Source organism: Oryzias latipes, chromosome 9 (assembly GCF_002234675.1).
Source record: "Oryzias latipes chromosome 9, ASM223467v1".
NCBI classification, from domain to species: Eukaryota; Metazoa; Chordata; class Actinopteri; order Beloniformes; family Adrianichthyidae; genus Oryzias; species Oryzias latipes.
Genome location: NC_019867.2, coordinates 20,780,204 through 20,792,699, shown reverse-complemented (window position 1 = coordinate 20,792,699; position 12,496 = coordinate 20,780,204). Strand labels below are relative to the sequence as shown.

At 38.8% G+C, this 12,496-nt stretch overlaps 1 protein-coding gene across 3 annotated transcripts in view; it reads right to left on the bottom strand.

The window, feature by feature from the left end:
* Positions 1–8,038, bottom strand: part of dock5 (dedicator of cytokinesis 5) — a 58,619-nt gene extending 50,581 nt beyond the window's left edge. For all 3 annotated transcript variants that reach the window (XM_011479450.3, XM_011479451.3, XM_011479452.3), the window contains exon 1: positions 7,870–8,038. In XM_011479450.3, the coding sequence (XP_011477752.1) occupies positions 7,870–7,912 (43 nt within the window). In that variant the 5' untranslated portion in view covers positions 7,913–8,038. The remainder of the gene's footprint in view (positions 1–7,869) is intronic.
* Positions 8,039–12,496: the final 4,458 nt, after the last annotated feature.

Below are 12,496 nucleotides of genomic sequence, written 5' to 3'. Positions count from 1 at the left end.
TTAAAGGTCAATTAGTTGTCTCGCTCCTAAGTGTGTGAAATGTGTTCTCCACATTTGAGCCATCTCCTGGAGGAATGGTGAGCAGCAGAAACAGTCACAATCCAAAACCACCTACCGGTAACTTTAATCCTAAACTTAACCCTTCCTCTGGGTCCGTGCGGTCAAGAAAAAAGTTCAGCAATGGCAGCACGTATTTTGAAAATGACATGCCAATAGATTCTTTCTTACTTTATGTAGCGTCACTTTTTTTTTAAAATTTATTTTATTTTCAAGTTTATGTGAACATATGATATAAAACACAACGACGAACAAAGACAAGGGGAGAAAAGAACAACAAGACAACCCCCCAAAAACAAGACACCTGCCAAAGACGAGAGGCAAATATCAAAAAGAAAAATTAAAAAAGAGCTTGCCAGATTACCACACTGATCCATAAACAAATAGACAAATAAATGTTGCAGTCAGACATAACTTGTACGAGAGAGAGAGAGAGATGGAAAATTACATTTGTGACCCAGATCCAGCACCTCTCCAATTGGACACCCGTTGTTCAGTGTTGTAGTTCAAGTTATATTGTAGTGAGCCAGAAAGGGTTTCCAAACAGTGTTGAATCAATATACTCTGAGCCAAATCTGCAGAACCTCAATCTGTCTAGCCTGATGGCATATATGATCTCAGCCAGCCAATGTTCAAAGGAGGGAGGAGTTGTTGATTGGCCACCACCATTCCCAACTGTAGCGCTGTCTGTGGCAATTGGCAAGTTTGTAAAGAACATCCGCGCCACATTTTTTTTTAACTTTAAAAAATGTTCCTAGGAAAAAGGACATGAGTACAACCAAAATAAAGGACAGAAATCTTAGTAGTTGTTGTATTCTGGTAGATTTCTACAAAATTTTAAAAGAAATATGTCATAATCAGCTTCTGCCAAAGCAAGGAAAAGGTACCTTTTACTACGATTAGATAAATGTAAGTATGTTTGTTTTTAGGCCAATTTTCCTCAGACACTGTCTTCAAAAACAGGCTCAACAGAGAAGCCCTGTGCTTCCTACTTACTGTCTAGACAGTCAAAAAATGATATGTGGCTCTTAAAACTGACCACCTATTAAGTTCTTATAGGCGACCCACATGCCAGAAATTTGACTTGAACCTCAAAGCTAATAGTGTAAAAAGGGACAAAATTAAATCAGCATGAAGCTTTGTCTTTTAATTCAGGTTTAAAAACCCGGCATCAACTCTTAGCTATGACAAGAATACAAATGAATGATAGAGATAAAGGGGAGGGGAAAAAGGAAACTTCTCCAGATGGACAAATGATTAAAATTTAAGTTGTAAAAGTCTCGATTTTTCTTCTCTATGGTCAAGTCCATTAAAACTGAGAAAGGTCAGCTCTCACCTCCAATCATCCCCGAGAATCTGGGCTGACGTTGCGAGATGAGCAATCAGAAATGTGATGATTGCAATCTTTGTATGAGACAAAACTCTAAAGCCCACTGCCCTCCTTTTTAATAAAAAAAAGATGAAAATTAAATAAAGATGAAAATGTAGCATTTGTGGGGTCAGTTATGCTGGACAGTGTCATTTTATTTATTAAGAAACTAAATAAAATTTTTATACGCTTTTAGTGTCTGAATTTATCATCTTGAAAAGGTTTTCCATAAATAATATTTAGGGAAAAATAAGACCGTAGTGCTGCTTAAACTTAAAGTCCCACTCCAACTATATTTAATCGTTCTCAGTGATCTTTTAATTATGATAAAACAGTTTTTAGCTCATATCAGAAAGGGTGTGTTGTTTTTAAGACATATTTCCTGCAGAGCTGCAGGAGCTCATTATAAACTCGCTTTTGGGTTGTGGGTGGGACTGTTAGCGCTGAAGTTAGCCTAGCTAAATTCCCAGCATGCCTTTGTTTACACTCTCTCCTGTTAGCGACAAGTGCCTCACAAGCCCAAGCTAAATTTAGTGCAGCAAAAGAATGGTGAGCAATATCGGAGGCATCAAGCCACAGTTTAGAGCCAGGTAGCAGCACAGATGAGAAAAATTAAGACTTTTTTTTTGTTTTTGTCTGCAAGTGGAGCATTGCGGAGAAAGCGAGATTATGGCCCCCCTTCGGCAGTAGCTCAGCATGAACCGAACTTTTTTCAAACATCTAGTTTTCATCTGCTCCCAATCCAACCTGATTTGAATAAAGAAATACTAAGAAATGCAGTTTTAGTCTTACGTTTTTATACATGTCCTCTATTATGAGAAAATGCTACAAAAACATGTCAAAACAACAAAAATATTAATTTTCATTGGAGCGGGTCTTTCAGTATTATTATTTTATGTCCGTTTGCCAACGTTATTACAGCTCTAGAAATTACACGACATGGCTTTTGAGGCCATCTTATAGATCAAACCTGTATCACATTGATCTATCACAGGGCTTCCTCCCAACAGGACACATCAACAACACCTCACCAGTAGACATCCTGACTCAAAGCCCAAAGCAGCCCAGCTTGATGTGGAGGAGCTGCACCTTGATTCCGTGCCTCTCCTGGATCACTGAGCTTCTCACACTATTTTAACGAAGTTATCCAGCTGCCTGTATCCAATATATCATCGTTCGGTTCAGCTGCTCTGCTAGTGACCCTAGGTGAGGGTGGGAATGTAAATCAACCAGTAAATTCAGACTCCCATCTTCTGGTTCAAGTCTTTCTTCAGTGCCCAGTCTGCTGTCCAAATCATGCTCCATTTCTCCCAATGCTTTTCATTGATATGCTTTTGTACTTATTCTAATCTTCAGTTTAAAAAAACAGTTCAAAGATGCAATATTGATAATCAAATTCCAAAAAAAAAATTTCATTAGAAGTCTATTCTTGTGTTTTTTTCCAGGAAATAAAAAATCTTTGATGTTAGTTTATGATGTCGAAAAATACAATTAAATCATTGTTCACTATAAAGCAACCAAAAAAAACTGTTCTAAAAAGAAAAATTGACACAAAAACTGAGGTTTGGGTTGAATTAAATTGCTTTGTGAAAATGTGAATCAAAATTAAATTGTTTCAGCAGTGACATTGGGTGGCCGTGGTGCAGTGGTAGGTGGTCAACCTCTGACTGGAATATTGCAGATTCGATGCCCGCCCATGTGTCGAAGTTTCCCTGGGCAGAACACTGAACCCCCCCTTGCCTCTGGCGGAAGGCTGGTGCCAGTGTACGGCAGCAGAGCTGCCAGCAGTGGGTGAATATGTGTGTGAATGGGTTTGTGACTGTAAAGCGCTTTGGGCCTTCAGGGAAGGTAGAAAGCGCTTTACAAGTATACGCCATTTACCATTTACATCCACCTCAGTATATTTTAAAAGTATTTTTTTTTTAGTTGAAAACACTTCAAAAAGTACTTTTAGGGTAACAAGCACACTGATCAAATAAAGTAAATCTAGGTCAGGGGTGGGCAATTCCAGGCCTCGAGGGCCGGTGTGTCTGCATGATTTCCAGATACTCTTGCCCTACTCATGGCTGATTACCTGGTTCAGGTGTGTCCAGCCAATCAGAACATGCCAGAGCAGGGTATGCTGGAAAACATGCAGGACTGCGGCCCTCAGTGCCCACCTCTGATCTAGGTTATGGTTACATGGGCCTTTCATGGCTGCTACTTACAATATTTCAATTTAGAAGTAAACAATGCCACAAGAGATCTTTTCCATATAAATAAGGAATGAAAATCGGATAAAAAATTCCACAAAAAAAGTTATTATAAGAATCAGGTTTGTGGGAAAGTAATTTATGAGCTCTACTTATTAACAAGGAAAACTTTTATCTTTTACTAAACAAATATATTAGAATGAGATGCAAATATATTTATACACATATTTAACAACAGCAGTTTAGTTTCATTCCATCGGGGGGGTTGGGGTTAGGATTAGGTTTAACCATACCTCTAACCCATTAGTCAGGGTTGAGAAAGAGAAATAATTGCAGTTTAATATGGAGTGATATTTCTGCCATTACGTTGAACACAAAACTTTCTAAGTTGCAAATGAAAATATTAAATAATTGCTTTCAAATCATTTTTTGCGTTTGCAAAACACGTTTTTGCATACGTTGTGTCAAATCTCGCTTTTTTCCTATCTTTGATTTTGCTGACTACTCTGAGCGCGATTTGGCGTGATAAAAACTGCCACTATTGCCACCGCCAAAAAAGTTTTCGCATGCGTTGTGTGTCATCTCACTTCTACTTATCTTTGATTTTGCTGAGTTAAGTTTCTGTTTGACGTGACAAAGCTGCCATCAAACAGCTGCTGATTGGTCTAGATTCTAACCAATCAGGTTTCTCCGTCTCATATTGACGTTGCTTGGAGGCAGACATGGACTTTGGACTTTGCGTCGGTTCTGTTTGAACGGAATTCTGCAGTTTTCAACCATCCTGACCCGTTTCTCTCATAGTTAAACCCAGATGGAGCAGCAAAGCAGCTAAAATAAAACCAAGTTTTGTATTTATTTATGTCAGTATAGTGACCAATGTGTTTAAAATGTCTGCAGCAGAAGAACAATAAAATGTCAGAGCGCCGACTCCGTCCAGCAGGAAGTAACACTTTTTAAGATTTGTATCTGAACTATTGTTTTATTTTATTCAATAAATGTTGAAATATTAAGAGAAAATAGTATTTTTTCATGAGAACTTTTTTTTTATTTGGACAAAACGCTCACGATTTCTAAACATAAGACACTGTGAAAATTAACAAAATTAAAAAATGCTTCTTCTGCTACATACATTGAGTCTACTGTGGTGAACCATCATTCTTTTGCTTATTATTGCTGTTCATCTAATCCCAAACACTTGTGCAGCATAAAATAATATGTGCTTGAAATCTTAAAGAAAATCAAACTTTTTACCAACATTTTGCTCCAGAAGATTCACAGATCACACACGGGCCTGTTGATATGTCAGATAAACTCTACACTACTGACATAGTGATTATCAGGAGATCCTCGGCCATAAATTCACAGATATGACCAAATAAAAATTAATCAATGCTAGAAAAGAAAGAAAGTATGAATTATTGTTAAAATGATTTTAAAAAATGAAAACGTCTTCATCCAAGAGACAACATTGAGGGGAAGAAGAACTGGTTCAGTTTCTCTGCCTCGGTAGCAAACACCATGTTAGATAAATACGGCGATTTGATTGGTTAGAATCTGGACCAATCAGCAGCTGTTTGATGGCAGCTTTGTCACGCTAAACAGAAACTTAACTCAACAGAATCAAAGATAGGTAAAAAGCGAGATGACACACAAAGCATGCGAAAACCTTTTTGGCGGTGGCAATAGTAGTTTTTATCACGCTAAGTTGCACTCAGAGTAGTCAGCAAAATCAAAGATAGGAAAAAAGCTAGATTTGAAACAACCCATGCAAAAACGTGTTTTGCAAGCCCAAAATAAATTTTTTAATTCAAAAGAAAATTGAAAGCAAAATAACTTTCAAGGCTAAATAAAGAAATTATTGAAAAGCAAATATTTAATATTTTCATTTGCAACTTAGAAAGTTTTGTGTGAATTGTAGTGGCAGAAATATCACTCCATAGTTTAAAAGAATTCAAGACAAGACGTTCGAAGTGAGGCCACCTAATTTTATTGAGGCATCTGATTGGTCAGTTTATAACTTGAATAACTTGCACTACAGCAAAAATATCATGAAAAAAATAGGATTAGCAAGTGTTAATAAAAAGTAGTACACCAAGAATGGTTATTCTGGCAAAAACAATGACTGAGTAATAGCAGCTTGTTTCACTATAGATATCTATGGGCTTTTGGCTTTTTGGGACCAGCAGGTACTTCCTATTTGGAACGCGAGGGGGGAGGGATTGCTCAGTTCTCATATAATGTCAATGTGTAGTAATGATGATTTTTTGTCTGAGTTGGCATCCACAAAGCCTAATCGCCTAACATTTACTAAATCCACCTCAAAATCCCCTGGAACACCGATCTTGAGTAAAATGTGACGCCATCGGACAGGCTGTGCTTTGCTGAGGTGGGATCATGTAACAGAAAGTAGGTCAACCATACTACCTACTCTGAAGCAACACCTTAAAAGGTCCAAATGAATCTGAAAGGATGGCACCAAAAATGTTCACAAAGCTCAACAAGGAAATATGCAGAAAAGTTGGAATAATCTCACCAGTGAGGAACTGGTGGCATCAATCGTTATTGAAGGTTCTCCTTCCTTGTAAATCGATGACACAATCTCTTTAGCTATATATGAGTGGATGCACTAAGATACAGATTTCATGTAAACTGTGAAGAACCAGATGCTTTTTTTTTCCCACACATGGAAGACCTTTAAATTAACGTTAAAAGTGTTTTCATTTTTCACGCGCCTATTGTTTGTAAACTCAGGTTTTCAACTCTTTTCACTGCACCTGATTGTTATTTCCCAAAGACACTGCCTTATTGACACCACCTGAAGCGATTTGTTAGTATTAACAGCAGCCTTGCTTTAGGCTACATGTAGATCACTTCCTTCTTTCCAAGTATAGGGCACCTTTGGTGCAGTGCTCACTTTTCAGAATGAAGAAGTTATGCTACTAATGAGCAATATGTTAATCCCTTTATTATCTACATTTCCTTGTTAGGAAGCATGACATTGCTGATGTTATCGAAAACCTAACAAACTCTTCCTCCGTCCCAAGCGTAGCTTCTTGTATTTAAGCGTAGTATGGTTAACTAATCGGATTAAAAATGTAAGCCCTTATACGGGATCTGACATAATTTTACAGATTAAGTAGTGGTGACTACTGTGTTTCAGAGGGCTAAAAAGCCTGTGAGTGACAGCTAAGTGGGGCAATAACACACAGCAAAGTACTATCATGAAGATCTCAGCATCAGCTAGTAAAGCAAAGGTCTTGTGGGCACAGGGAGGAGCACTGCTGTACAGCCACACTTGAAACAGTGGGTGCACATAATTTCAGTCAGCACACCAAGATGCACTTAGAAAAATTGTAAAAAGAAAAAAAAAAATCACGGCTAGTCACATTTTAGAGTAACAAAACCTTTTTGTGTTGTGCTTCCTCTGTTCTACATTTGCACAGTAAACAATAAGTACCTGTGTGTGTGCGCGTGGGTGTGTGTGTGTGTTGGATATTTTGTTTATAAAGAACCAAGTTATGCTGTGCTGACTGTAAAACCATTACAATAGAAAGAACATTACTAAAGAATTTGCCCAGAGGGTGTGTAGAGCTTCCGGATTAGGATACCTGCAGATTGCAAACACACGCACACGCACGCACACACACACACGAGTGTGTGTGTGTGGGGGGGGGGGGGGGGTACACCATGTTGCAACATGTGTTGCTTATTTTTTGGGTACTGAAAAAAATGCTGTGATGGTTCATTCCACTGGTAAAACCGGTGTAAATGTGTCTAAACACCGCTTGTACGCTCAGTCTTTTTATCTGTTGTACAGTGCGGCCCCAGCGGTGGCTCCCTTATGGAGTCTAGAGCTCCTTATGGTTCTGTAAAAAATAAACTTTTAATCAAAAAAGGAGGATTTGTTTACTTCCAAGTCTTCTTAGGGGGATTGGGCAGAAAAATGGTTGGTATGCATGCTCACTGAACTCTAAAACTCATTTTTCCCTAATGACAGAGCACTTATTTTCAAGCAGTTTCTTCAAAATGTGTATCCGCGCAGGAAACCTGGAGGTAAAAGGAGTCAAAAATGAACTTTTAGAAGTTGAAAAAACTGAACTGTGCTGTGCAGAGTCAGCTCCGGTGGTTACAACAAAGTTGTTTCCCAACTTGGTCCCGTTTCTTTTGAAGTTAAGTGTTGTTGCTGGGAGTTTACTCCCGACAAGCTGCCCCCCCCAAAAGTAAGATACGTAATTAAATAGGACCACTTACCGACTCCATACTTCTGTCTTTTAGTGGGAATCCAGCGGGTCATAGCGGGGAGGAGGCAGGAAAGTTGGTTGAATAAATAAATAACTATGTACACTTGCTCACGGAGGACGGGCGGTGCACTCCTGCTCGTCCGACGCTTACAGTTCCGCCATCATGACTTGGGTTGGGGAGGGGGGGAGGGGGAGGAGGGCGGCGGGAGCGGGAAGGGGGGAGAAAAGGCAGGATCACGCCGCCCCGTTCCGTACACGCCGCGCGCGGGGCGAGGATTCTTAACGGAGTTGTTACGTCCGCGAGCCTCGTTCTGCGGCAAACACTCAGATACATCCGCAACTGTTTGCAATAAATTCGCAAATCAGCTCTAATTAATTTCACCCAAACTCTACAGGGCTTAAGAGTCACTCGTTGGGCTTCAAGGACTCTTCCTGGTGGTTTCCCTTCAAAGTGGGACTACACACAATTTGACATTCTTGTAAATAATTAATCTCGCCAGAGTTATAAATCACTGATGTGTCATGAATAAATGATTAGCCGGTTATTGTTTTTAATTAAACCGAGATGAATTGCGATGCAGCGACTCAAAGTGACTGCTTTAAATGAGGCCTCCTCCAATAAACAAGACGCATTCACAAAGCATTGGGTTTAAATAGACTGAATATTCCTTACAAGCCCCGCAATTAATTAAAGCATCTGTTGGCTTGTCCATCAAGATGAGAATCGCAAATTGAATTTCTTGCCCAGTAAATTTCTGCTCTGCAGAGACACAGCCTAAAATAAATTATAGACCCAATCCTATGAAAACGTGTTTTGGGTGTTTTTAACATGTTCATGTGGCGTTTTTTTCATGATGGAGGACGTATATAAAGAAAATTAAGCTTAAAATTGCATTTTTCGTGTGTGTATTTATTCAAGTCAGTGTGAATTAGAAGCAGACGAAAGAAATACCATGAGAAAAAGCTTGTAGCTGTGATGAAGAAGCTATGGCAGCCTCATGCTCTTCATTCCAATGCATCCTCTTGCAGACAAATAGATCCATGTGCATCGTCAATCTTATTCATCTGAGCAGGTTCCAAACTGACTGGCTAACTCGAATATTGCTTGCCATTTATGTTGCTCCGGTAATATTAGGTTGGGGATGTGAGGGGCTGTAAGATGGTGGGAAAGTGTGTTGGGATCATGGGAAATCGTAATCAAAGTCCCTCTCCAATCATCTTTTAATCTATTGTATTGGTAAATGGCGTATACTTGTATAGCTCGATCCACCTTCCTCAAAGGCCCAAGTTGCTTTATAGTTACAAACCCATACACACACAAATTCACAAACTGATGGCGGCTCCGCTGCCGTACACTGGCGCCAACCTTCCACCAGGTGCAAAGTGGGGTTCAGTGTCTTGCCCAAGGACACTTCGACACATGGGCGGGCAAGGCAGGAATCGAGCCTTTAATTATGAATAAGACATTTTTAGGTATAATTAAAAAAAAAAAACCTGTGTCCTTTTCTAGGGCAAAGTTTGTGCAGCACAGTAGGAGTTGATCAGAAATAAGCCTCTGAGTTGTTGGTGGGACTGTTGGCAAGGAAATGAGCCTCCGCTGATCGCCCATGATTCCTTTGTTTACACTCTAGCTTGCAGTCCCTTACAAACCCAAGCTAACATTAACAGTGCAACAAAAATGGCAAGCAATATCTGAACTATTCAAGACAAGACAAGAAAAATTAAGACGTGAAGGATCTATAAGTTTGCAAGTGGATGCATCAGAATGGAGCAGAGCAGTGAGACTTTGGGCCCTTCAATTTCACTTGCTGCATCATAAAAAAAGATCCTTTTCCTCTGCTTTTTGATGATTTGAGGATTTTTCATTCGTCCCGATTTGAATAAAGAAATACTCAGAAATGTAGTATTAATCTTAAATTATTTGATATATGTCCTCCACCATGAGAAAAATGCTACAAGGAAAACTTTAAAAAAAACATGATTGGAATGGGTCTCTTTTAGAACAGATCAAATGATGATCAGAGTGGGAATTTAATGAGTTATTTCAATTAGATGTGTTTTAGACAAAAGGGAAACACTAAAACATTCAGTACAGAGTTACTTTAGCAGGCTTCAAAATAAGTGATTTATATTGGCAGTTCGCACTGCGATTTCTCTTTTGTTTGCCCATTATGTGTGCTATTGCTGTGGTGTGGCCAGTCAAACCAAATGGTGCTGTCAGTAATGTTTGCCCGTTTAAAGCTTTTGTTGCTTCTTCTGACAAGGCCCTGTCAATCACATTCACACAAATAAACCATCATCGGCAGCAATTTGACTGCTTTTCCACAACTAATTTGAAACCAACATGACATCCATATTACCTAAATTGCACAATTTTTCATGTTAAGAGTAACATCCCTGTCCTTTGTTTTCTCTAATGCAAAAGTGATGTCTTTAACCATTTCTGTTCCATTTGACTTCATTAACAGAGATGCATTTTTGCAGCTTTATGTAGAGTTTCTATCTGGGTTATAACTCGAAGCCTTATTCAAGATTATTGTGACCTATTTCTGGCTCAGCTGTGGGTGCTTGCTGAGTCTTTTTTGATTTAGTGTAAAGGAGGGAGGGGTGGGGAGGCCACACACATCTGCTCATGCCAATTTCACCTTTGATTCTCTCTATGCTTTTGGCAAAAATCTCCCACAGTGAAAGAAAAAAAAATTGCTGTTTTTACCCAATCAAGGCTAAAAGAAAAAAGGAAGGAGTGAGGCAGAGAAAATTACCTGTGAGCCAAAAAGGAATGCAATGTTGCCATCACCTGACTGCTTTGTGCTATTACATACAATAAGTCATTAACCAACAACCTCTTCACACATCAAATTTTATTATTTTTATCTACTTACTGTATAGCTACAACTGAGCCTAAAGAAAAAAATGACTATATAATAAATAAAAAAACACGCTGCACTTTTACTGACACTATCTTTAAAGAGAAACCTATTTCAGAATGAACTTTAAGAGTATAATGAAGTGTAAACAGGTAAGCACGAGTTTAGAGAGCACTGTTGGGTACAGTAATAAGTACAGTAGTAGGTGCAGTATGACATTTAGGGTCAAACTTGACCTGAATTAACTCCATCACTTGCTTGAGTTGCCAAATTCAGCAAACTGAGTTTTCTTTTGTGGTTTACAGAGAAAGAACAATCCTTCAAAGACTGCATGAAAGACAAAACGTATTAAAGAGATAGGCATGCAGGCCCCACTTAAGGCATCTATTCCTGAGACTCAAGCATATAAAAAAGCCCTAATGGATTTATGGGTCTACAGCCAGAACAGCACAATGCCAGAAGCAAATAGGGGTCAAGCTTCTCCTCGGCTCTGACTGCAGAATCAGATACAATAATTGCTCAGTCCAGCAGCGCTGTGAAGATAGGTTAGTGCTCTATCTGTTAGCTTTAGCATTACCTCTTACTGCCATATTCATACTTTTCAAAGCTCAGATTGTCTGTTGTCGTTTTCACACATCTGTAATAGGCACATCAGATTTAGTCTCTGTGTCGTTATGTAAAGACTGCTATTAGAAAAAACAGTAACGTTCTTTACCTACAGATTTACTGGAGGAAAGATATGTTTTATTACAGGTCATTACAGCACCTGATTGTATGCGTCAGTCGGCCTCTACACACTTTTATTCATGTCTTTAACCCAGGTTGCATTCCACTAGAAAGAACTGAACCTTGAAGCCTTGTGTCTCACTCAAGCGTTGTATCCATTCATAAAATAATCTAAAAACGAAAGTGGTAAATTTATTTACAACAGAGAAAAGCAAGTATTTACATTTAGAATGCAAGTGCGGTGTTACTCCAAGGCAGGAAATCATGATGGGTTTTTCTACTGATCCTCCTAATGAGGTGATTGTGTCATATCAGCAGAGGGAGCCCCAACACTTAACAGCGTTCTATATATTTGCGTAGACAGAGTGTGGCCGTGTAATACTTAAAAAGGCTGTCTGGGCAGATCACAGTGCTCATCTACTGACAATCTAAAAACATTAAAAGAAGCGTCTTTCTGTGAATGAAAAACATAACAATCTATAGGATCAATTCTCTATTCAAGCCTCTTGTTTTTATTAAATGAGTAATTTTTTTCCCTTTTTTATGAAGATTTGTGCTCACATGCATTCTAGTGCCATGCACCTTTTAACATCAGTTTAATAAACCTGTTTTGAAAGTTGAATGCTTGATTAACCAAAACTGCTTTACTTCAGGATTTTGGTGGAGGAGATCTCATCGATATATATATTTTTCATTATTGTAAAGAAGTTTGGACTGAAGCATTTAAAGGCAATATATAAACAACAGAATGTCCCACTAATTTTTCCTACTTTGATATTTTGCTCAATAAAATACAGGAAATTAAAGCAGGAACTTTGATAACCATCCTGTTTTTCTCTTTCTTAACATTACAAAAGCTCTGACATTTTTTTGGTCCATGTTTTACAGGACACTTATTTGCAGTTTCCCGCAGTGCTTCAGCACTTTATGTCTGAAAGGTCTCCTAGCAAAGGCCCCCCTGACAAGTGGGGTGTGTGTGAGGTCCTGAGATTTATGCAGCTGTCAGTTTTCTGCCAAAATGTAACAAATGAAACACAGGTGTAA